The 26,698-nt window shown below is 43.0% G+C and overlaps 1 protein-coding gene across 2 annotated transcripts in view; it reads right to left on the bottom strand.

Moving 5' to 3' along the window:
- STRIP2 (striatin interacting protein 2) overlaps positions 1–26,698 on the bottom strand; it is a 44,256-nt gene that overhangs the window by 7,168 nt on the left and 10,390 nt on the right. For both annotated transcript variants that reach the window (XM_069461883.1, XM_069461882.1), the window contains exons 5-19: positions 26,459–26,579; positions 25,602–25,670; positions 25,288–25,394; positions 24,499–24,626; positions 23,388–23,591; positions 21,595–21,830; positions 21,269–21,334; positions 20,466–20,529; positions 19,677–19,748; positions 16,996–17,070; positions 16,208–16,305; positions 15,608–15,734; positions 12,923–13,023; positions 8,979–9,045; positions 364–468 (exon numbers count right to left, since the gene is read on the bottom strand). In XM_069461883.1, the coding sequence (XP_069317984.1) occupies positions 364–468; positions 8,979–9,045; positions 12,923–13,023; positions 15,608–15,734; positions 16,208–16,305; positions 16,996–17,070; positions 19,677–19,748; positions 20,466–20,529; positions 21,269–21,334; positions 21,595–21,830; positions 23,388–23,591; positions 24,499–24,626; positions 25,288–25,394; positions 25,602–25,670; positions 26,459–26,579 (1,640 nt within the window). The remainder of the gene's footprint in view (positions 1–363; positions 469–8,978; positions 9,046–12,922; positions 13,024–15,607; positions 15,735–16,207; positions 16,306–16,995; positions 17,071–19,676; positions 19,749–20,465; positions 20,530–21,268; positions 21,335–21,594; positions 21,831–23,387; positions 23,592–24,498; positions 24,627–25,287; positions 25,395–25,601; positions 25,671–26,458; positions 26,580–26,698) is intronic.

Raw genomic sequence — 26,698 nt, 5'->3', positions numbered from 1 at the left:
TCTTACATTAATGGGCATTTAGGTTGTTTCCAATCGTTCATTATTATAAACAATGCTGCAATGAATTATATTAGACTTGCATCATTTGGGATGTGTGACTATAATCCAAACGACATTGCTAACTTCCCTACCAGAGCTACTCTGAGGGAGGGTCTGTATTCAGCTCCCTGAAAAGAAATGGGCTGATGAGTAATCATCTTATGTATTAATAGAGTAAGTATCCAGAATTAGGAGGTGCTAAATCTTACATAGTATTCAGTGTCTATCTACAGAGCTCACAAAGCAGGCAGTCCACAGATATTTACTAATGATTTTTAAAAATTCAGTCAGATGGATACCTCAATGATCTGAAGCCCCACTCACCATGGTCCTGGAATGTTTCCATTTGGTCAGTTTATTGAGCAACCTCAGGAGGTTGATGCAGGAAAAGAGGTTCCTCCAACAGAACTGGTTGTTGTCTCCAGCTTCCTGTAATAAGGAACAACCATCATTATCTCAACACCCACAAGGCTTTCATTCCTAAAGAAGGCTGGAAGTCACTGTTGGTCAGTTTAGGTGAGGTATTTCAGCTTTGAAATGCTACCTCCTTACCTCTGCTCTTCGCATTGACATCTTAAAGGACACAACATCCTTCATATGAAAACCCTCTCTGCTGCCAATCCTGGAAGACTTTTTACCTAGATCAAGTACTGGTTAGAAAGATATACATAAACACAGGAACATGATTCATAAGCTTTCTTGTGTAGCTTATTACTTTAGGATCAGAAAAGAGACGATAGAGTTTTATCCCTATATACAGGTAATTTGCACTTATATAAGCTTTGTACTGGGAATTAGGTTTCATTCTGGTAGATTTTAAATTACATTGGGTGGATCTGGTATTTATTATAGTTGAATTTTTAAATCAACCCCCACCATCCTTCATCAAACCCTTCTGCAGTCAGACGCTTAATTCTTCAGTATGGAAGGAAAAATGGCAGATGGTTTATTCTAACCAGGTGTTTTTCTTATATGTTTCTTGATAGCTTATGAGCACCTAACCAGAGATAACAGATGGATATCAGATTAGAAACAGGTATCTACTCATAGAAACATTTTTCAGGGATAAAAATAAGAGTCCTTATGTGATACTGAGGTCTGCAAATGTATACTAGGGTCAGAAGCTATATAAATCAATGAGCATGCATGACAGCCAAACCAACATCTTAGAAATTCTCCTGTCTACAATGTGATAGGAGAATGTAGGAGTAGAAGACCTGTAGAAGTGAGCTGCTGTCTGATGAATGGAAAATTACCTCCTCCTCCTCCAAATTAATTTGAAGCAAACAAGACAGGCATACATCTAATGTGGAATGAACATTCAAGATTTTTGAGGATATTAGGCTCTTCTAATACCAAGGGCCAAAAAATTTCAGGAAAACTTTTTAGAAATATTATTTAGAAATAATATCCTCTTTCCTATAGTAAATGTTCAATACTGTGCTTAGAACTAGTCCCAGGAGAACAACCTGTCTGCTTCTGAGGAAAACTTCCATGAGAGTTTCCACCCTAGTGCATCACTTATTGTGGCTTGCCCAAAACACACCAGGTTCTATAGACATTGCATCTTGTGTAGTTACCAGAAAAAGATAGACTTTTAAATTTTTAAGCAGCAGGGGAAACACAAAACATGGGATAGGTAAGTATATTTCTACTTTGATATTTCCTTTATCCTGATTTCCAATATGGTAGAGGCATAAAAAAACTTGCATTCTTTAGCACTTCAAAGAATAATATGGGAATGGAGGTGTGGCCTTGTAGAAGCATTGGAGCAGGTACCAGGGCACCTGGATTATGCCTCAGCCCTGACTGTATGATCTTAGGCAAATCATTTCCCCTCTGTTTCCTAGAGGTTGAACTAGTTAATCTTTAAAATTGTTTCAGCTCTGACCATTCTATAACTCTGTGATTTACTCAGACTTTCTCCAGTTGAAAAGAACTGTCTCATTCTTTTTAATGGAGGCATAATATTCTCTTATAATGATGTACCATCATTTATTTAACCAGTTGATCCTGTATTAGTGGGCATTTAGGTTGTTTCCAATCTTTCATTATTATAAACAATGCTGCAATGAATAATCTTAGACTTGCATGATTTGGGATGTGTGACTGTAATCCAAACAACATTGCTAATTTCCCTGCCAGAGATACCCTAAGTGAGGGTCCACACTTAGTTCCCTGAAAAGAAATGGACTAGTGAGTAATCAAGTGAAGTTTTAAAGTTTTCAAAGAGAAGTTTTGAGTGAAGGTAAGCTGATTGTCGCTGCCTTTTCCTCAGAGCTCAGTCTCAAGAGTCCCAGGAAAGGTACCACAGTTCCCTTCCTGAAGATAGTCTCAGCTTCCCATGGTATGGCTCTCCTTTCCTTCTGATAAGGCTTCCCTAGACAACTGTAACTAGCTCTACTTCTCCTGTCACCAGATGCTGCCTGGAGCTGGCACTGAAGGCACACATGCTGGTCAGTGGTTCTCTCAGGAGAGCCAAGCTCCACTGTTCTGTCTCCTTTGCTTGCAGCAGCAAGCTCGACTCAGAGCACTGCTCCAGCTTCTGCTTTGTTCCAACTCAGCAGATAATCGTTTTCCCAGCAGGCCTTCAGCTCCATGGTACCTGTTCAGATTTGCCAGATTCAAGGGTTTTTTCATGTTTATGTTCACTTAAGGCAAGTCACCTATCTCTCTCTCTCTCTCTCTTTTTTTGAAAGACTCAGCATATTAAGCAAGATGTAAACCTCTGTGAGGAGACATTTTGTGAACAGCAGTACATAGTCACATTCTCTCTGAAGTATCAGGAACATTCTCTTGAGAGGATGTTCCTGGTACTTCATATTAGCCAAAGCAAGACCTTCACTTACTTTCAATTAGCTAAAGTTAAAAAAGAAAACATTTGCCCAGTTCCACTCTCACAAATAAATATTTGTTTGTGGTACATCTTGGGTCTAAAGGTTCAGTTCAGGGACCACATATTATCCTTTCAGAGCATCTCCAAAACACTATGAAGGCTCTGTTCTCAAAGATCCATCCACAGTTCAGCTGAGTAAGCCAGGCCAAATAAAAATCCAGGCTATGCCAATTATGTAGACAATTAACTCAGATGACTAAGGGAAGAATGGAGTGTTTCTTCCTTTTGGACTGGGGAAATCAGATTGGTTAGAATCTGAGCACAAAAAGGGACTTAGCTGTTTTCCAATTTTGTCATCCACAGAAGCAAAAACTGAGGCCCAGAGAGGAGAAGGGGCTTGCCCAAGGTCATATAAGTGCCCCATCTTATTGAATTGGAAGACTCTGCTTTTGTTTACCATTCACTTTCTAGTTGAAATTCTGGAATCCTAGACACAGAAGGTGATTTCTGAGAGAAAATTTGGTTTGATCCCCTGCTTTCTGAGCTTTTCTTGAAGACCCAATAGTAGAGAAGCCCTTTCTTATGTCCTACTATAATTTCTACTTCAAACCAGAAGAAGGTAAGTTTCCAGGAAAAATGACAATAACAAAAAGCCAGTGAGGTTTACTGCTTTAAAGTGGACTGCTTTAAAGTTTACTGCTTTAAAGTGACTGAGTTCGGTCAGCCAATATGATCAGACTGAGCCCTTAAAAAAGGGCTTCTAAGAGTGAGATCTAATACTATATCTCAAACCTCCTCAACAGCTTATTGAAGTCCATAAGTGACAAACCAGCTCTGCACTGAGAAATCAAAACTATTAATATTAACTTGGTTGTTTTATAATGAATCTAGGAGAATTTTATAGACCAAGGAAAGTTGAATGCTCATCTAATGACCCAATGACCTCTCTTCCTTTTATAGACGAAACTTCTATATCCTACAGGAAACCTGCTCAAGATCCCTTATAGTTAGTAATGGCAAAGTTAGGTTTGTCTGTCTTTTCTACACTACCAAGAAGTCTATTTCTTTGCTTTATGCTTCAGGTTTCCCATGTCATGTCAGCCCTGCATTTATTTAAAACTATTGTGAAAACATTTGCTAGGTCTTAATACTTACTGATTGTAAATTCACAATAATAGCTATTTCTCCTCTTTTGATCCATTTCTCTATTATGGTTTAGATAACTGAAAATGAAATCATATTTTTATTTTAGATTTTCTTTTCCCACATCATTATAGAACCTTATCATATGGTTTTCTGATAAGTTACTGCTAGATTAAGGACCTAGATCTAAATATCATAAGAGAGTGATAATTCTCAAGTGAAGTGATAAGGTTAAGGAGGAAGGAGAGAAGAAAATTTCAAGATCATCTGGAAAACTTAAAAAAATTACATGTGCTCCAGGGAGGCGACCTGGCATGTGAGTTTGAAAAATCGCCCCAGAGATTCTAATTTCCTCAGGAACCCATTACAGAAATAGTGACCATCAAAAAAATAGATAAAATGCTAAAAAAAAAAAATTTTTTTCCACAGTCCTTCCCCTGTATAAATACCTCATGGAAAATGAATATATACCTTATAGTATGTTTGCATTATATCTGCAATAGAGAAACAATAATGCTAAAGGTATCATTGGTTCTAAATAGTGATGGTGAGTGTCAGAATAAAGACTCTATTTTAAAAAGTCATAAACCATTGGTTGAATAATGCCTGAATGGAATGCTACAGTAGACCTTAATACTTGAACATAAGGATTACATCCCAAAAAGAAAACTAAAACCAAAACAACAAAAATCTTCTGGGATGTCTGGAAATATCTGGATTAGGAAATTATAAAATAAATAAGGACAGATGAAAGGAGCTGGTATATAAATTTAAGTGATATGAACATTTTTAATAAGTCTTTCTGAATATAAATCAAACCCAAATTTGAGAAATTTTGCAATGATCTACCTTTTGAAAATTAACTTTATAATTTCACTTGCCTAGATCTAAAAGGAAATGCCAAACATTTCTTTGCAAAAGCCTAGTTATGCAAATTCTGACCTACTGCTGGCTTTCCCCAGCTATAAGGCTTTGGACATGCTTCACCACTCTTCCCGTTTCCCCATCAGTAAAGGATGGGATTGGGGAAAGATATGGACCAAGACACTTCGAGCTCTGATACTCCCTAATTCCATAAATGCTACCTTCTCTTCATTCCATCATTTTTAATCTATGGGACAGCTTGAGCAGTCGCACTGTTTAAATATGCCCTCCTTTGTATCTGATATTGCTGTTATTAAATCACATTCTGTAGAAAAAAACAAGCATTTTGAACTTTGAGTTGGCTTTGCAGCAGTGACAATATATTTACACAAAATTTTCCACTTTTTTTTCTTTTTTTTTTTTTGCCAAAATCTCTGTAAGATAGGAAAGGAAAGGCGGATGAGATAGAATTTGCAGGATTTCTCTTTAGGGTTAATAGGCCCATAAAGAAAATAGACCTATAACCTTGCCTTCATTTCACTGTACTTGAAAGCAGTGGTTTCTTTTTTTTTTTTTTTTTTTTTGAGACAGAGTCTCACTTTGTTGCCCAGGCTAGAGTGAGTGCCGTGGCGTCAGCCTAGCTCACAGCAACCTCAAACTCCTGAGCTCAAGAGATCCTCCTGTCTCAGCCTCCCGAGTAGTTGGGACTACAGGCATGCACCACCATGCCCGGCTAATTTTTTCTATATATATTTTTTTAGCTGTCCATATAATTTCTTTCTATTTTTAGTAGAGATGGGGTCTCGCTGTTGCTCAGGCTGGTCTCGAACTCCTGAGCTCAAACGATCCGCCCACCTCGGCCTCCCAGAGTGCTAGGATTACAGGCGTGAGCCACCGCGCCTGGCCCTTCAGTGGTTTCTAAACATTTTTATTGCATGTATCTATCATAAAATAATTTTTGTGTACATTCCTAAATACATGTAAGTTTATAAATTATAAGTGTTTTCTTGTAATAACATTGTTATAAAAAGTACTTTATGTATATAATACAAAAAGTACTTTACATATAAAGTAAAAAAGATATTAATATAATACATACAAAAGATATAATATTTTCCATTCCCCAAAGTGTCACCTTTGTTTCATGCCACTGCTCTATTCTCTTTTCTTTCTTTTTTTTTTTTTTTTTTTTAATTTAATTTAATTTAATTTTTTTTTTTTGAGACAGAGTCTCACTCTGTTGCCCAGGCTAGAGTGCCATGGCGTCAGCCTAGCTCACAGCAACCTCAAACTCCTGAGCTCAAAGGATCCTCCTGCCTCAGCCTCCCGAGTAGCTGGGACTACAGGCATGTGCCACCATGCCCGGCTAATTTTTTCTATATATATTTTTAGCTGTGTATATAATTTTTTTTCTATTTTTAGTAGAGATGGGGTCTCACTCTTGCTCAGGCTGGTCTCGAACTCCTGAGCTCAAACGATCCGCCCACCTCGGCCTCCCAGAGTGCTAGGATTACAGGCATGAGCCACCGCGCCCGGCCCATGCCACTGCTCTAAACAGCCACCCAGATACTAAGCATTCTACAGTACATGCTGAGGCCATATCCATTGCCTTTTCCAGCAACTTCCTTTCAAAGACCATACCTCACTTCCACATAATCATACATTCACCATCCTTTATTTAAATTTGGAATTTAATTCTAATTTTTTCCTAGCTTAGTGGATTGAATTTAAATATAGACGTTTGGAGGTCCATAAGTTTTAAGCCTTCCTATACCAAGTGAGTGGGAAAACTACTCAGTACATGGGTAAGGATGACCAATCTAAAGCTAATCATTCTAACAAAATGGAGAGACTTCAGAAATTAACATGCCACTAACTTTGCCTTTATTTCATGTTTATCATGCTGTGCAGCTAAGGGTTCCAAGGCAAGCTGAATCAAATTCAGTTAAATTCAGAAAACTGAAAAAATATGAATCAAGATTACCTCTACCCAATACTTCACTTCTAGGAATCTATCTTAAGGAAATAATCAGAAGATGAGGTCAAAGATTCATGTGAAAGGATGTTCATTTTGGAGTTATACAGGGAGAACTGAAATAAATGTCCAACAATAATAGAAAAGAATCATTTTTTAAAATTAAGTAGAATATATGTAGCTATTAAAATTATGTCCTCAAGAATGTTTAATAAGATCATATTATGAATATTTAAATTTTACTACAAGTGAAACAAATATATAAAATCTTTATTTTGTCAAATAATGTTTATGTATATATATGAATGAATATATATGGTAATTGCAGAGAATATTAACAGTGGATATATGTAGGTGGTATGATAGGGAATTTTTATTTTCTTCCACATACTTTTCTGTGTTTCTCCAATTTTCTTCATTGATTTCTATATATTATTGATTTTATAAACAGGAAAAAAACTTGAAATGTTATTTAAAGAAAATTCTATACATTTAAACACCCAGTACATTTTCTGTGCTTGCAATGCATTGAGCCTGAAGAAAGATAAATCTTACTCATATAAGCATTAGTCTTTTTCTGAGTACACAAGTCACCAGTTTAGATAAACAAACCATTATACTGAGGACCTATGTGGAGTAAACTTAACTAGTTACCTTGAAGCCCAGGACTGCGCTCAAAGCAAAAAAGAAAGTCTGTGGTTATCAAATGAAACCACTAGGTGCCACTGTTGCTTCACAGAGAGGAGTAAAATACTTTGTTTTTTAATTAAGAATAGATACAGGCCAGGCTCAGTAGCTTACACCTGTAATCCTAGCACTCTGGGAGGCCGAGGCGGGAGAATCGCTCAAGGTCAGGAGTTCAAGACCAGCCTGAGCAAGAGCGAGACCCCCAGTCTCTACTAAAAATAGAAAAATTAGCTGGGTGTGGTGACACACGCCTGTAATCCCAGCTACTCAGGAGGCTGAGGCAGGAGAATCGATTGAGCCCAGGAGTTTGAGGTTATTGTGAGATCAGCTGATGCCACGGCATTCTAGCCCAGGTGACAGAGCGAGACTCCGTCTCAAAAAATATAAACAAACAAATAAATAATTCAGGGTCTGTCATCTGTGAAGATTAGACCATGACAATTCACTATATCCACTGGGCACTTAGGTTTCTTGTCTTTGAAAGAAGGAGGTTGGATCAAATGGCTCTTAAATCTCCTCCAGCCAAGAACTCTATGGTTCTGTAAAACTTGTACCACAGAGGATATCATTCTATTTTTGAATAATATACTACACTGACAAGATTTTGCAGAAATTAAAGTTGGGGGACAAAGGGTTGCACCATGGATGCCATCATTCAGTCATTTGAGCTCTTCAATGTACCAGACACGGTGCTAGACTTTGAGGATATAAAATGATAACCATCTCTTTCTTCAAGGAGTTTACAGTCATATTGAGAAACAAATACAAATAAATAATTACAATGCAACAGGATGAAGGTATGAACTGTATTATATCTAAGGAGCTGTGGCAATAAATGATAAGGTAGACACTTGTCTTCAATATGCTGCTAGGCAGTCAGTTTCATGGAATTCAGAATAATTCTGAGCGACTTTTCTAATTTGCCTAGAGCTATTTTCAAGATGAGAAACTTTCTGGACTATTCTTCTGTGGCTATATCTACTTTTGCCTCAGAGAGACTTAGGCAAGGTATTTTCTAAAGTACACATTCCTGGGTTTTATAACCTATATGAAAATAAGAAGTGAATTGCCTGTTGCACAGCAGAAGGAAGACAGATAATTGTTTGTGCTAGACCAGAAGAGATTTTCCTGGCATTTAGCATAGATATTCACACTCAATTTCAGTCCCATTATCTTTCTAAATTCCCTCTCCTCAGTGTTTTTCACTGGCCCTTTCCTCTTCTCTGCAAAATGCTATGCTCAGCTTTTCCAAATCTTTCTCAACTGGGTCAGCAACTCTAAACCCCCCACTGCCTCTGTGCTCTTGCCAATATGCCTTCATTGATCTGAGACTTCCAAACCAGGATATAAAGGGGCTGGAAAAGAAATGAAAGAACAAATGCCAACCTTTGCCACCTAGCAATTTCAAAGGCTACCAAATCCCCATCTACTTACCAGGCTCTCGGTAGTAAGCTCCGGCAAATCCTGGATGGTACAGCAAGGGTAATCCAGGACCGAGATGCTGCAAATGCAGAGATAAGGACAGGCTTTAGGTAAATGGCAAGAGCAGGAAAATGGCTGTATCTGAAAAGGGCAGGAGTTATTTCTCTCCAGCAGGCCCTATCCATTTCCCAAATTGCTTAGTGACCTCAGCTGAAATTGAGGGCTCTAGTGCTGGGCAACTCCAGCTCCAGTCTCCTCTCCTCACAGTCATGAGAGGAACCCATGAGTTCTTTTAGGCTGGCCCCTATCTGGCAGATGCAAAAGAAAGCAGAAAGAGAGCCTTTTTTCTTAGCTCTCCTCACTTCTTTAAAGGAATATATAAAACTTGAGTGCATTTGTGTTTCTGCATTTAAGTGTATGTGTGAATATAACTGCTCCCAGAGATGCTGCCCAAACCCATCCACTTAATAACCATTTGATGATGTGAGGATGTAACAAAGACCTCTTCTGTGTCTCTCATCAGATCCTTCTGAAAGCCAAAGCTCTCAGGAATGATCATAGAAGCCACTCCTGAAGGAAGCTTGAGATAGAGGTGCTTCCTGCAGCAGGGCCAATCTAGTAGCTCAAGAATGGTAATAGCGGCCGGGCTTGGTGGCTCACGCCTGTAATCCTAGCACTTGGAGAGGCTGAGGCGGGCAGATTGTTTGAGCTCAGGAGTTCGAGACCAGCCTGAGCAAGAGCGAGACCCCTATCTCTACTAAAAACAGAAAGAAATTATATAGACAAATGAAAATATATATAGAAAAAATTAGCCGGGCATGGTGGCGCATGCCTGTAGTCCCACCTACTTGGGGAGCTGAGACAGGAGGATCCCTTGAGCCCAGGAGTTTGAGGTTGTTGTGAGCTAGGCTGACGCCACGGCACTCTAGCCCGGGCAACAGAGTGAGACTCTGTCTCAAAAAAAAAAAAAAAAAGCAACGGTAATAGCATCTGTCCCCAAAGCCAACAGTGGGGGACTACAAGGGAACTGCAGGCTCTGCGGCGAGCCCAGGGAAGTAGGCCTGAGTCAGGAGGGGAAATAAGGAACTGCATGATGACAGGGCCATAATCACACAAAAAATGACAGTTGTCTTTCTTTTCTCTTTTCCCTTCTTCATAGATACAATACAGAATTTGGACTAGTTATTCTCCAATGCTCCTTCTGGTCCTGACATTCCATGAAGTTGTAAACACCAATCTATCTGAACTAGTGCAGCTGGAAATGTATAAAGGATGCTGGAAAACCAGGGGCTATAAAGATAAGTATGGGGTTCCATGGACCTGTCACTACATTTTAAAAGTCAAAACCTCTATACAAGTAAAAGGCAATGATTTATTTGGCTATAGTTGTTTACTTTTGTCCAAGAAATGCAGACAAAGATAACCTGGGGACCAGGGTAGGAGAGGGGTCAGCTTGGGAGGGCAGTGGGTCCACCTGTAATGTTGCTTATCATCTTGATTCACTCTCCTGGATTCTCCCAGGTTGCCAGTTCTGTATTGCCCCTTGGATAAACATTCTTGGCTGGCTCATCCACCTATCTACCCACCTCCCACTGACAAAGTCCCATGGCAAAGTAGGGATTGGCAAACAGGAAATGGGGACAGGAAATCAAAGATGGATTCGTTACAATCTCTCAGTGAATTGAATTCTAGCCTAAGAGAGCATAAAATAAATTTACAAGTATCTAGAATGTCTAGATTGTAAGAGCCATGAGGAAACTGTGTAATAACGAGCTGTGAGTGTCCAGGTTCTCTCAGGGGTCATTCAAAAGTAAAACTTACAGGTGGTGCACAAGAGAAACATCTTGTTCAGGTCAACCTTAGCAAAATGTGTAGTCCATCACTACCACTCTTCTAACTCCAAATTGAACCAATGGACACCTATTGAATTGTCTGCCCCCCAACTTCCAGGCCCATGGGTACAGGAGGGGCATTTAGTTTCTGTACTCCACTCCCCCAGCCACAGTGGATTGATCCAGGGGATCTGAAAAGGGAGAGTCAATTCAACCTCTGAGGTAACACTGTGACATGTTTCGCTTGTGTGGGCATATTTCAGCAAGCAACCTGAGACACAAACAAAACAGACTAACAAATCTGTCAGTGAGAGAAGAAACTGGAGAAGTACAGAGTCCTGGCATCTGTCCTGCAGATGGAGGGGGAAGGCTTCCTGGACTCCACACATTGTAAGCCAACCTGAGGGCCAGAGCTACACTGCTGTCCTAGGTTCCTCAAGATGACACATCTCATTTCCTCCTAACAAATTCCCCTTTCTGTGCGGCTCTAGTCCAGCTGGTTTTGGTTACTTCTAACCAAGAGTGTTGACTGATACACACAGGTACCTGCATGCAGCAGTGACCTTGACACAGCCTGATCTACAATTTCATTTTCCCTGGTAACTCAACTAGTATGTCTTAAGGGCTTTTTAAAGGGGGTCAGCGCATAGGTCTCCACATAGGAAAAAACCTATTCTCCAATGCTTCCTTCCAAAGCTAAAGTGTTTAAAGCACTCTCACATATACTAATCTTAACCAATTGTTATAAAAGTTCTATGATATAGAGAAGGTATTCTCATTTTAAAGATGAAAATACTGTGGCTCAGAGAAACAAAGTGTCTTGCTTGAGATTACATAGCTAGCAAATGGCATATTCAGGTCATGAATCCAGGTCTCCTGACTTTAGGTTCCGCGGGGTGTGTGTGTGTTTTAAACTACATAAAAGTAGGCTGCCTCTCCATCGTGGAATTTCAGGCAGTACTAACAGACTGGTATAGCAACATCTCCTAGCCCCTGCTTCTCTAGTCACCCCAAGTATGAGATCAGCCCTCTTATTTCTACTTTAGGAACTTTGCCTCTATTTATTAACATGTTTCCAGTTCTTGTGAAGAAGCAAACTAAGGAACAAGGATCATTCTAGAATCCCAAAGACCTTGTTTGGCTGGATGAATAGAAACAATCTGTACTCACAGAGAAGCCTGTGTTGTGATCCTGCCTCTGACACTTACTTAAGGGTCTCACTAGCATGTTAATTTTGAGCAAGTCAATTAACCTCTCTGAATTTGTTTCCTAATTTGTAAAATGACAATAAAACTTGTAATAACTCTTAGTACTGCTGAGGAGATTAAATGAAATAATGAGGCTGGGTTTGGTGGCTCACACCTGTAATCTCAGTACTTTGGGAGGCCAAGGTGGGAGGATGGCTTGAGGCCAGGAGTTCAAGACCAGCCTGGACAATGTAACCAGACCCTGGCTCTACAAAAGAAAATTAAAAAAAAAAAAAAAATTAGCCGGGCATGGTGGGGTGCAGCTATAGTCCCAGCTACTCAGGAGGCTAAGGTGGGAAAGTCACTTGAGCCCAGGAGTTCTAGGCTACAGTGCGCTATGATTATACCACTGCACTCCAGCCTGGGTGACAGAGGGAGACTCTGAGTCTAAAATATACAAGGAAAAAAAAAAAAAGAATGAATGTGAAAATACTTTATTTTTTTGAACTACAAATCGATCTACCTAAGGGTTTATTATTTACCTTCAGTTACAAATTTTGTGTAACACTGTGGTTTACAAAGCAGTGTAATTGCTCCAACTTATAATTTATGGTAAGATTAGGGCTGGCCAGACAAGCAGGCTGTTTCACAAAAGACCATCTCCTGGATCCTTCTGCCACAGGCCAAAATTTCATCATTGCAGCTTCATTTCTTTAAGTCATAACATTTTTCCATTTTCAAAACTATTAAAATACAAATACCTCTGTGAAGAGGCCAAACCATATACCCCATCAACTAACACTTCAAGGAAATTAAATTTAACAGTGACAGCTCTAAGACAGGAGGGACTAGGGATCCCAGGAAGGCTCAGAGATGATGTAATTTTCTCAGCCACCCCAATGTAGTCACTTGAGATAAACCTACCCAGAGTGCATACCTGTTTTTGGCAGTGATGTATGACAAGATATTTTGATTGAAGAACTTCAGGATCAAGGGGATGCAGTTGGCAAATACCAAATGTTGTGATACGTATTCAAACTGAATTAAAAGACCAAAGCAGAAAAGGTGGAGAATAGAAGGTATGCATGGAAAAAAAAAAAAGAGAGGGAAGTACAAATCTAATATCCATTCATTCCTAAGAATATCCACTGTCCAATTGTGTTGTTAGTCTTCCTGTCTGGGAAATGGGGAGATTTATCTTCAGCCAGTCTCTCCTATAAGGAGGTGGACAACCTGCAGTATGTTGCAAACTCCTGACTAAAAGCACAAAACAAGGAAGCCAGAAAGAAAATCCTACTCCAATAAATAGAATTACCGTGAGATTTGTTCCTAAGCCCAACAGGAAAGGAAGGCTCCCTGAGGGAACTGTTTTCCATACCAAACCTCTGGCTCATAATGTTTCAAATGTGATTAATATAGCAGGGACAGGTGCAGCTTACTCCTGGCAACTGCCAGCATCATTCAGTCAGGATGGGGACAGCATATAATGAACCACTGGAATGTTGGCTCCAGCTCGAGTTTGTCTGGTATACCATATTGGCCCTAGTACTTAGAATATCAGTAAGTATTTTAATGAATGAATGAATAAGAACCCTTCAGCCAACAGACATTACACCGAGAAGAAGTCCAAGATGTCTTTGATGGGCTAAACACCAGTATGCGGGGGCTCCATTTTGCTCTGTTGAATCCAGATGGGGTTTGTATATAGGAAGCCCTAATGGGGCAGATGGTCACAGAGCAGTGTCATGGGGTTACACTACCCATGATAGACTGAGGAGCATCAAACACAGTTTGTTTCCAGATCCAGAATCTGGTGTGCTGGGACAGTACAGAAAAGGGGTTGAAAAAACAGAATTGTGGTGTTTTCCATCCCTAGCTCTTTCTGATCACCAAGAAGTAGCCAAGGCAGCAAGCTAAGCTACCCTCTGCCCCTAGGTATAAGGTTAAAGGTGGGGAGTCAGCTTGCACCAAGACTACTTCCCTCTTCTGCTCATTAATTTCTCCCCAGAAGTCAATCCAGGGTATTTTCCAAAGCCCCAGAGAGAACAGCCAACACATACCCACTATCAACTGATGGAAAAGCTTTTTCAGTTTGAGATGTGCCCATAGCCCTATCAGGATTCACTGACACACACAGTCAAGGCCCATCAAGCCACCCATCTTTCTGGCTATCAATCCATATACTGCCCACCAAGAGAAGCAGAAGTAAACACACATTCACAGCTCTCTGTTCTTTCTCCGCTAGAAACACTATCTCCTACCCACCCCTACCCTCCCAGCCCTGCTGCTGTCCAGCAAATATCAGCAGAAGTGTGAGCACCCAGGACACCCTAACACACCCAAAGATGTCTTTGAATGTACTGAAGTGTTCAATGCTGTGTGTGGAAATCAAACAAACAAACAAAATGAATGTACCAAAGTGGAAAAATACCATGGTTGTTAGGGCCACACACAGACTTTGCAGGAGCCTCCTTGCACTCTGAGGACCTTCTGTTCTACCAGCAAGCTTGATTCTGACTTCTTGGGAAGAAAATGGGATGGAGCTTCTAGGCAGGAATGAAAAGCCTTCCTCTTCTCCCCATGGTCTCCCCATAGAGAGGAAGCATCCATTCACTTCCCCCATCTCGTCCCTATATCTTGCAAGGCAAAGCCCACAGAACCATGTCCAAATTCCTTAGCATGGCAAACAATGCTTTCATGGGAAAGCAGGTTCTTAATCTTTCTTAGCTTCGGTTTCCTCATCTATAAAACAGGCATTGAATAAGACTACTTTATAGAGTTGAGCAAATTAAATGAAGCCCCACCCAAGCTTAACAGGGTACCAGGCACATTATAGGTACTTAATAATCATGTGCTATCATATATATTATAATCTGTTCCCTGCCAACCCCTCCAGCTTCATGTGTCACCAGGTAATTCCCATTTCCCCTACCCCAAGCAGAACTCCAGCAACATTTAATTACCGTTTCCAAAGATACTTTGCTCTCTCCCTTTTGGAATTTTGCATATTAGCTTTTCTGCTTGAAATGCTTCCTGTATTCCTTTTCTAACAACTCCCATATCCTGGCTAACATATGGTTCTTTAGGATTCCGGTTAGAAGTTACCTCTTCTCCACCCCAAGTTGGATTAGGTATTTCCATAGCAGTCAATGCTTGTCTGTATCACAGCACTTATCACTCTGTAATCGGCTATTTATATATCTGTATCCATTAGAAGACTTCAAGGTTCTTATAAGCCAGAACTGTGCCTTATTCAGCATTGTATCTCAAATATCAGAAAAGTATGGTCAACATATTTTTCCCCCCTTTTTGTGAAATGTTGGAATTGTCTTGCACTGTTTCAAAACTGGCTGGGCATTGTCCCAAGAAGCTAGAGATTTCTATCCACAACCCTGGGATAACATACCAAGGATACAGACATCTATACCTTTCTAGTACAATTTCTCATCATCAACTCCAAACCCCTACCCCAAGCAAATGCAACAGGTAGCTGGACCCCCTGAGGACAATGAAATGGCTGAAAGATGCTTACCAGGACTACAAGGGCCCTTGCATCCCTCCTTTGGGAGACAGGGCCTACAAAACACCTAAGACCTGTGGAGAAGCATTCCTGGATGCTCACCTGGTAAATATGGTTAAGTTTGAAGTGCTTGAGGAGTAGCAGGAGCAAGGTGGAGATACTTTTTACAATGATCTCCTTGTGCCTGTTCACATCGATGCCTAGCTTCATGCTCTGGAGAACAGTGATGCTACAATGGAGAGATGAAGCATCAGTGCAGGGGGTTGCCTTAGAGGCAGGCCTACAAGGGCTCAAGTATTTGGGTCTGATACAATATATACAAGAGAACCAGAACTTGGGAAACTTGAACTTCTGTGCAAAGGAAATCTCCAAGAGTTCCCAATTACGAGCCTGTCTAGGGTAAGCTCCACTGATCTCTCTGTTTCTGTCTCTCTCCTTTGGCAAGCTCCCTTTGGCAATGTCCACCCACATACCTGGGCAGCCAGTTATTAGCACTGGCATTACCCTCCAAACCTTTAGTTCCGAGCTAAAAAAAAGAGCCCAGCAGAGAGCCCTTCAGGGGAGACGGGATACTGGTGGGGGAGGGGAGATATCTCTGGAGACAATCCTTGTAATTGTTAAGGTGGGGTGGGGATTAGAGAGACCCTGCAGACAAGGTAGCTCTAGTATCTATCTAGCAGCTGTCCCAGTTGAAGCACTCACGGCATCTCCTCAGGCAGGACATCTGCCAGGATGTTGATAGAGTCTGTCTTGGCCTTGGAAGTGGGAGCTGCAGCCAGCAGAATCTTAAGCAGAGCGATCTGGGAAGTAGAAAATAAGGAAATCCATCCCTCTTCATCCTACTCAGCAAGGGAGTGATTCTTCAACGCCTCAATAGCCCTGTGAAAATTGTTTTAAAGGCTTTCTCTGATTTCTTCCCTCAGTGACCAAATCTCCCCAGCATCCAGAAGGACAAACGGGTGCCCAGTCCTGAGAGGCCTGCCTGTGAGGCTAAGGAGGGAGCCATGGGGAGCTCACTCTTAGGCTGCTCTGCTTCAAGTCTGCTCTTTCCAAAGGGGAGGATGGAAAGAGCAAAGTAGGAGGGACAGTGCATAGAAATAAGGTAGGAGGTATAAGCCCAACTTCTCCCACTCTTTTCCTTCCCAGACCATTGGCATCTTCCCCAGTCCCACCCTGAGGCTATCTAAGACATGACAGACAGCAGCAGATCCCAGAGGGACTATGATACTTATCTAAGAGGAGGATCCCCAACATATCCTGTAAAGACTCTACCTTATTTTCCACCCCTCCCAAAGAAGGACTAGGGAGAACAGCACCTTCAGAGGAGCCCTGAGGAAAGCTCAGAATTTTCATGTGTCAGAGAATGCCTTGCCAAAGGGGCGAAGGCTCAGGAAATAAGCACAAATGATGGAAAGCTCAGCTTGAGATTGCTTTTAACTGTCTATTCCTTGTAGTAGAGAAGGGCAGCTCTGGCCTAGCCATCTCCTTACCATGTACTGAGGGAGGCTATACAGCATGCCCTGGTAGAGGACTTCACATGGTGTCTCTGGTACCACCTCTTCTCCCTATGGCAGGAAATACACAGTTTGTTCAGGCTACTTTCCAATTGACCAAAGGCTACATTTTCTTCTTTGTGAGGGATGGCATGAAAAGAGCACTAAGCTGGATAGATGTAGGTTCCTAGCCTAGCTGTGTTAATGACTCACTGTATGACCTTGGATAAGTCACCTTCCTTCTCTGAGTCCTAATTTCCTCTTTAATGGGATCAGCGGGCTGGTCTGGATGACCTCTCAGGGCCCAGGACACTGGACTAGACACCCCACACCGAAGGACTTCCCATGGTGTCAATCTGAGGCCAACTGAGAGCTCTAGAATGCTCTGTAAGCCTGGAAGGAGAGGTGGGTGGCTCAATAGTAGGGGTTAATAAGGAAGGTGGGTAACCTATGGCCTGGAGAGACAGGAAGGAACATTAGCAGGGAAGCTTTTAGGCGGATGGAAAGTTTTCTTCCCCTCTCCATTAGTCCCACGACATTACTTTCTCCTTTCTGACCAGCCCCCTCATGCACAACCATCTCTGTCCTTTTGATGACCCCAACTAAGCCTTTTATCAGAGTGGGGAGACAGGGTCCTCAGATGCTCAAGAGGCTTCTGTGGCCATTGTCATCTTTAACCAATGCAGTCTCACTCCTCTCCCAACGTCCCTCTATTACAGGGCAAGGACCACTGTCATGAGACTCTGAGGTAGGGAAGAATAACCAGGTCCCTTCCACCCCACATAACTCAGCTGCTGCTTAAATGGACACAAGTCTTAGATGGGCATTCAACAGAGCCTGGCAATCCTGGCATGTTTCCCTTCCTGTTCTCCGAAAGGCCTATTTCATACCTTCCCTCTCCTCAAACAAACCCCTCTGCCCCACGACCCCTAAACAGTTGCTGATCTTTCCTCACACTTCATGGAGAAAACAGAAGCAACCAGACAGGCACACTCTCATCTGCTCAACACTGAATCTACTAAAGAGTCTCTGCCTTCCTTCTTGACATGAAGGATGAACCACTTGTGCTTCTAACAAAGGCCAATCTTCCACTTGTGCTCAGGATCCCACACCTATTTGCTTTGTCGAATGCATCAGTTCTGCAATTATCCCCTCTCCTGGATCATTTCTTTTAGGACAAAAACATACTCTAGTATCTGTCAGCTAAAAAACACCCTCCAACACCCTCCCTTGACCCCACATCCTCTGTCAGCTATAATATCATTCCATTTCTTTCCTCTTCATCACAAAACTTTTACGTTGTCCACCTCCTTTTTTGACATTCCCTTCAATACATTCCATTAGGCTTTCAGCCCCACTACTTCACTGGGGGTTGCTCTTATCAAGGTCACCAGTTATCTTCATGTTGCCAAATCCAGTGGGTACCTCAGTTCTTATCACAGGCTATCAGCAGAATTTGACCTGGTAGATCACTTCCCTCTTCTTGAAAGACTTTCTTTTCTTAGCTTTTATGATATCATAATCTCCTGGTTTTCCTGCCACCTCACTGTTTTTCTTACTCTTCTTTTCTGGCTCCTCTCCTTTCCTGACTCATCCCTCCTTCAACATACTAGTGTGCCCCAGGGCTTTGTCCTGGGGTCCAGCCTATTCTCTGTCTCCACTCCCTCCTTGGGTTATCTCAGCCAGTTCTATGGCTTTTGATACTGTCAAGTTTATTTCTCAAAGCCAGCACTCTCTCTAGAATTCTAGACCCATATATCTGACTGCCTGCAGCTCCACATGGGTCTCTAACGGGCATCTAAACTTAGTATGACCAAAACAGAATGCCTGATACTCCTCTCCATCTTGGCAAATGATAATTATTCTTGATTCTTCTCTTTGCCTCTCTATCCACATCCAACTGAACTGCAAGTCTTGACAGCTATTCCCCTAAAATGTAAACCAAACGTATCTACTTTTCACTATCTTCACAATTACTACCCCATTACAGGTCAGCATCATCTCTCACCTTGACTATTTTAAGAACTTCCTAATTTCCCTGCTTCCACTCTTTCCTGGTCCAATCTTTACACAGCAGCCAATGTTTTAAAAACATAAATCAGATGTCAGTCCCCTGCTTAAAATCTCCAAAGGCTTCCCTCTGTACTGTGAACCAACTTCAAGCTCTCTAACTTTGCTTACAGGCCCTCTGTAAAGTGGCCCTGGGCCACCTCTCTGACTCTATCTCTGGGATCCCAGCCCTCACCCCTGTATGAGGGCCACACTGGTCTTCTTTTACTACCTCCAACACTCTGGGACTGAGGGGTGGCATGCTGTCCCCTTGTTAAGGCTGTTCTCTCCACTTGGAATGCTCTTTCCCCTGATATTCCTATGGCTGGCTCCATGTACCTCAGATCTAGGCTTAAATGTCAACTTTCTCAGAGTCAACCTACCTTGACTGCCCAATCTCAAGTAGTCTACTGATGCTTCTATTATGTCACCCTATTTAAATTTTCTTTGTTGTTATCTACCATTCTCTGACAGTCTTCTTTACATTTTTGGTTTTTTATGCCATGAAAGCAGGGACCTTGTCTTGCTTGGGACACGGTAAGAGCCTAATAAGCTGAATGAATACACGTGATAGCACTGCAGACAGACTTCCTTCTGCCCTCCTCCTGTACAGGATCCTCTTGACTCACCAAAGACATGGGGCACTTCTCCAGCTCCTCTTCATTCTTGATCTGCACATCTGCGATGGAGATATACTTGTGCTGGTGAAGATAAAAAAGACATCACCAAGGGCTGAGAGCCTCAATCACATGTACCAGTCTCTTATTTAACTTCCCCAAAGACAAGGAAATGTTCTGCTTATGGGTCTGTCACCCTAAATAAACATGAACTCTTTGAAAGTAGGAGTCTTAGTCACCTCTACATCGTCAGCACTGGTCAAAGTGCTTCACACATAGTGTGTTTATTCTATGTTTCCATATTTGTTGAAAAGCAGCAAATAATTAAGCATTTGCCTTCAAACAAAGTGCAAGGGGAAACCAAGACCAGGCCACTGCCCTGAGAGTTTTTTGTGTGTACATGAATGCATGGAGTGATGACTCCATACTCTTTGTGCTCACACACACAATGGATGTAGAGCAGACTCCTACTCAATCCTGGGCCTTTGGAAGTTAGTGGACCTATGGGCAAAGAGAAGTGAATGGAAAGGAAGCAAGGAATGGGGAGAGAGAGAGAAAGATGGTAAGAGGGAAAAGGAATGAGAGGAAGAAAGGAGAACTTTTTCATCTGTCTGAATGTAGGAAACTGGGTAAATAAGGAGAGACCTGATTTTTCCTATTTGGCCAAAAAGCCTTCAGGGGAAATGCATAAGGTCCAGAAAGCACTTGGTATAAGAGCCCCACTCAGTATTCAGGACCCTGGTAATCTGACTTGCCTTGATGGCTCCCTACCCCTGAAGACTGAGAGCCCACTCTGATCACCTGCTTTAGGGTCTTCACACTCTCATGGATGGGCCTGGGTAATCCAACCAAGGTATCTGTGTCCCTGTGAAAAGCCAGACACATCAGACTGTAAGCTTCAAAAGTACAGAGAACTACTAATACTTCTTGGAGTCACATGGACCATGCCACTTTCAACATCTACCCTCAGCATCCTGGACCTTCCTCTGTAAGCTCCCAGGTCTCCCATTATTGCTTCAGGACACAAAAAGAACAATGGCACAGAGAAGTGTTCCTGAAAATTAAGAGATTTGTATAGTCTCTTTGGGACTCTCTTGGTGTGGGAGTGGTATGTTCCTACTTAAAAGGGTATATAGCCCAACAATACTTTTGACAGTCAAAGCCCAGTAATAAAGCCTTCTCTATTTTGGAGAGGCCAGTGGGAAGGTTCATGAGGGTGGGGAAATGGGGGAAGACTGGATCTGTTCTGACCATGTCTCTTTTTCACAGAATTTTAGGAGAATTTTGCATTAGAGCAGGAAGGGCCCCTAGGGACCATCTAATCCAAAACCCTCATGAGGAAATTAAGGCCCAAGAGGAAAATAACTTGTTGTTTAAGATCCTGCACTTGGTTAAGAACACAAAAGTTCTTTGAGGAAAGTGGAAGAAACCCAAGGGAAAAAAATCCATGGAAAACACCCAAAGTAGTCACTGAGAGTTGCCCACAGCCTGGTGGCTCTAGGTTGTGTCATGACTACCAGGCAACATCCCTCATTCCAAGCCACCTGCTCCTCTGACCCCCCAGGAACCACTCTATAGCCAGTTCTGACCACTTAGTCACTTACTGCCCCAAGGTGAATCCGATGAACTTGTTCCTGCTCATCTCCAAGAAGTGCTCAATGTCCTTCTGCCTGAGAGGATAGTGGACAGACCAATCCCAGAGAAGGGAAGAAAAGCAAACCTTGAGAGAGAGAACTTTTCTGGGCTCCTACCCCTCCAATAGGAGGACTGGAGCAGTTGGGGAAGATAGCAGTCAACAGAGGGAATTTCAAACCCAGGAGTTCTGACTGCCAGACCAGCTTAATGAGTCTTGAATATATAGACTAGTCTACCCTGGGCCTTCAGTGATTGAAACCCCAAAGTGCAGGGTCCCTGCTGCTATTAAACCTACCTGACCTTTGGGGCCCAAGGCAGGCCCTTGGGAAAGGCCACTCGCTCAGCAGAGAGGGGTGCCTGTGAGGGTGGAGGTGGCACCAGAGGGTCCTGCTCTAGCAGGTCTAACTCTCCATCCAGGGTTCGTTCTCCATCACCAGCAGATTCCTCTTCCTCCTCTGTGGCTGGCTCCTCAGTTTTGAAGAGATCCCTTTCATTATAGATGTCCAGGCTGTCCTGCTTAGTGAGGAGTTGCTGGAGGGAGGAAGCAGGAAGGGGAGATGTGCAGAGATCTTACCCTGGGCATCCTTGTCTGAGGCCACCCCTACCCACAGGCTTCCAGACTTCAGGGAACATGGAGTCAGAACCCAGCCCTTGTGAGAATATCCCATTCCCCACCTCAATCCTACTGCCCCCATTGGGCAAAATATCAGGACAAGAAGTTCTCAGGTAACCATGCCAATGGCCAGGGAACAGAGCATAGATAATCCCGAAGTCATAGTCACTTAGCTTTCAGAAAGCACTGATGTCTTTTTTTTTTTGCCAGCACTTTCCTTCCTAATTATGCTCGGCTTAGGTGAACATTCAATTAGTTTGCCTTCTGTGAGCATACACCAGCTGGCTGACTGAGGAAGAGGAGGACAGAAGCTTGCTGCCAGGCAGAGGGAAGCAAGTTTGGAATTTTAAATCTTGTCACAGAAAGAAAAAAAGATTGGACAGAAATAGGCCAAAAAGTTAACAGTGACTACTTCTGGTTGTTAAGATTGTGGGTGATTTTTCTCTTCTCCCTTCATCACATTTTTATATTTGGTCCAAATTTTCTACAATGAGTAAGCATTACTTTATAAAACAAAAAATAAAAGTTAAAAAAATCACATTGCAGATAATGTAGAACTGAGCACAACTGTCTGGCCCTGTTGATGAACTAAAGTAGGTAAGGCAGGTGAGTTTGTGGGAGTGTGGTAAGGTCTCAGCATAACTTGTAATTCTGACCTTTTCAGGACTGCGGACTCCAGTCATGTGCTGCATAATGATGCTTCCGTCAACAATGGACTGCATATACGATGGTAGACCCATAAGATTTTAATACTGTACCCTATCTAGGTTTAGATACACAAATACCATTGGGTCACAGTTGCATACAGTACAGTAACCTGCTGTACAGGTTTGCAGCCTAGGAGCAATAGGCTATATGCCTAGGTGTGCAGTAGGCTCTACCACCTTGGTTTATATAAGTACACTCTATGATGTTCACACAGTGATGAAATCACATAGTGACACATATCTCAGAATGTATCCCTGTTGTTAAGCAACACATGACTATATACCTAGAACCCTAACCAGTCTCTCTCAAATGTAAGCCTTTGGTTCCAGGCCCAGACAAGAGTGGCCAGCTCAGAGTTAACCTTCTTGCTGCCACAAAAAAGGTAAAGTGCCTCAACCCAAGCACACAGGTTTGCTGGGAGCCCAGTTCAGGTGCCCTGGCTCCTGATCCCCCTGTTTCCAGGATTATATCTGTTGTTAGACCATTGTTTAGAATGCTAAGGAAGTCCAGGCACTGATGTCTATGCCAAGGTAGCAAGACCTGGTTATATGGTGTTATATCACAACATTACATCAGGACAGCTCAGGGCCTGACGGGGCTGGGGGAGGGGCCAAAGTATAGACTCTAAGGTTTCAGGTTGTTCAAAGGGTCAAGTTGGGGCAGGATGAGCCACATCATTTACTGCCCTTTCTTGCCCAGAATAGCTTAAAATCTTGATTTTTGGCTAGTCAGTGTCACACCACACCACTATCTACTTTAGTACATACCCTTCGAGAACCACGGCGGCCTCGCAGCTTGGAGGGTGGTGGCGCCAGCTGAGACTCCCCCAGGTCGAGAGTGTAAGAGGGTGGGGAGGCAGCACGCATGCTCTTCACCACCTGGATACTGTCCTCAGCCAGCGGAGGCAGGCCCAATTCTGCCCGCTTCTGTATTTTGAGAGCCTGCAGATGCTCAAATCCACCAAGGGTAAACTAAGGAGGAAACAGGAAAGGAGTAGAGAAGAGAGAGGAAAGAAGGAAAGTCAGAGAGAGTAAAGTGAGGGAAACATGGATGAAAGAAAGAGCCATAACCTCTAGTCCCCTCAGATCTTCTCCTTAATAAGAAAGGGGTAAATGTCGTTGCCATCCCCAGTCTGAGGAACTCAGGGGTCTAGAAAAAGCTTTATTTGCTGACCTAGACTGAGAAACATCACCAGAAGTTAGAAAAGGGACTCCTGAGGGCCTGAACTGAAAAAATAGGAAACTATCTCCCTTTTTTAAGGAGCACATCCAGATGCTATAAACGCCAGAGTCACTCAATTGCCTCTGCAGTCAAGAGGCAGCTCCCCCTATGAGGCCTGCCTGGAGGGTATGTTGTTCAGCCAGCTCTGTGGGATGGGAGCCAGAGATGAAGGATCAGACTGAATAATTAGTATCAAAGCTGCAACCATATACTTATAAGGACTTCATTTTTTTAAAAACGCAAATCTTCTATTTATCTGGAAGGTGGGCAGAACTAACCCCAGCATTTTACAGCTAGAGAAACTGAGGCACAGACAGTTGCCCAAAGTTCCTCAGTATCAGCAGAGCCCAGATCTCCCAACTTTGAGCCAGTGTTCTTTCCCTGAAACATTGGCTGTATCAGCTGAAGGGTGCCATTGACACCCCAACTCATGGGGTAGTATCTCCCATCCATTCAGTAGAAAGGGGAAATCTGGTCTGGCACAGAACACCGGATGCCTCTAGGACAGACTTGTTGCCCCTCCCCATTAGCTGTTGGCTAATGGCTACCCCATTCTGCTGCCTAGCTCCAGCCTCCTGGATCAGACTAGAAGAAACTGAGGTGGCACAGGGCATTGCTGCTCTGATAAGATGGGAGTGGGGAGGATCTGCCACTCACCATGACCACCTTCCAGAGCAGGAGCAGGACCTTCTTTATAGGGAAGTGGGGAGCCAGGCCACTGCAGAACTTAGTAACCATGGAGAAGAGCAGTAGGGCAAAAGGCTCCTCATTATGCATGGAGAAGCCTGGGGATGTGGAGAGAGGTGAGTGAGAAAGTGAGGATGAGGCAGCTAAAACCCTGCCCCTGTAACCCTGATTCTGGGCACCCTGAGGAAGGCACTCACCCCTGAAGAATTCCAAAGTACTTGGTCCTGAGAAGGAGGCTTAGAAAGCCCCAGAGGGAAGCCCCTCAAGGGCAGAAAGGGAGGCCATGGAGGTAAAATGGCTTAGAAGTAACAGTAATGAAGATGTTGCTTTCTGACTGAAGGACCCAATGCATTTCACTTTCCCACATCAATAATATATTTTTAAAATCCCATAGGCCTTCATATCCTATCCCTGTCAGATGACACCGGCTTATGTTTGAAGAGAACTCAGTCTTCAAGGTGATTTAACTCATTTTTTCATGTAGGATTCCTGATGGAATGGGAGAGAGGTGGCTATCCCCATTTACAACCAAGGAAACCGAGGGACAGAGGAGTGACAAGGCTGGCCCTAGCTCACAGATAAGGGGAGCAATCAAGCCCAGCCCTCGTGCCTGCCATGCAGTATCTCTGTCCTAAAAGAATGTTAATGAAAAAAAAAAAAAAGAAAGAAAAAGGACAGTTTGCCTCTCCTAGGCAGATGCTCTGTTTCCCCTCCACCATCAGCACCCCATCCCTACCTTCCTCAAGTGCCGTTTCTTACTCAATTCAGTGCGGAAGGTCTCCCGGGCTGTCCTCCACCCACAGGGGTCTGTCTCTCGTTCCAGGCGGATGTTTTCCACCATTAGGTACATGACACTCAGCAGCACTCTGGGATTACAGAAGGTTCACAAGAGGTTCCCAAGGCAGTTATCAGTCCCTAGTCAGAGACCTCAGGGATGGTCTCTGTGGGAGCCCAAACCAGTTAGATTAGCTAGAGGGCAACTTCCTAGTGTTCTGAGTCGTCTGGGATATGGGGAAAGGGTAACCCAGTCCTAATAATCCCCCTGTTCCAAGCCCACATTCAGCCCCACTCACCGGAGCTCTGTGCTATCAGCAATGGAGACAGCTGGTTTCCGAAGGGCACTGCTACAGGCCTGGCTGTTGCTGCCAGGGTGGGGCAGAGTGGGGAGAGGGAAAGAACAGGAACCCATAAGGCCTCTTTCTTCTCTGTGCTCTTACTTATCTGCACATAAACATGAGTATCTGCCATTCTCTGGCTATGTAGCCACTAACAAAACTTGTCTAAGATAAAGGAGCCCACAGCAAACCCTAATCTGTGGTGAAGACAAGCAAGGGCAGGGTCTGTGGTATCCACTCCTCTTGCAATCTCCACAGTACTTAGTACTGTGCTGGATAAAAAACAGATGCTAAGCAATACCTGATGAATAACAAGCAGATTTCACCCTATCTAAAACTCCTGGGTGATGAGCAGGAGACAGAACGAGGGGTCACTGTAGCAGAGTCAGCAGATCAGCCCATCTCTAGAGCTATAATCCATGAGGGAAAGAATTAGGCACTATGACAGGATTTTGTCCTATTCTTCTTGTGTCATGCTCTTAGGTAGAACAGTTTCCCTCATGAATTCCAGAGTTAGGCTTAGAATGAGCTTAGAATGTGCTTAAACAAAAAGGGAACCCACCTAGGACAGGCCCCTGAAGCCCAGGATTGAGGCTGTAAGTGGGGCAGAAACTGCTACTGAGCTCAACCTCAGGGAGGGAGAACAGATCAGGGAACATGGCCAGATGGAGAGGAACTGTCAACAAGCTTTGGGCTGAGGTGTGAGTAGACCCAGCTCCCCACAGGGGTCTCTATAGTGAGGGAACTAGCACAGAACATGAGGCCGTTTCAAGGAAGGGGGTTATCTAGGCCAACTCTCCCCTAAGGTTTCTCACTCGATTTCCATGTGGAGTAGCTCCAGGAAGGCAGAGAAGGTCCCCATCTGATACAGCAAGAAGCAGTTGTACCTGGACCAGTGTAGCACATCAACCTCTGAATCACATTCCCCAAAAGTGCCTAAAGGACCAGACAGTTACCATAGGGGTTGAGGGGGAGCAATATCTCAGTTCTTTCCACCCTGCCCCATGATCTTAAGACTTTTCTGTAATACCCTGCCCAATAATTAGGCTGACAGA

The sequence above is a fragment of the Eulemur rufifrons genome, chromosome 29 (assembly GCF_041146395.1).
Source record: "Eulemur rufifrons isolate Redbay chromosome 29, OSU_ERuf_1, whole genome shotgun sequence".
NCBI classification, from domain to species: domain Eukaryota; kingdom Metazoa; phylum Chordata; class Mammalia; order Primates; family Lemuridae; genus Eulemur; species Eulemur rufifrons.
The sequence above is the reverse complement of the archived record's forward strand: the minus strand, read 5'-3'. Positions and strand labels throughout refer to the sequence as shown.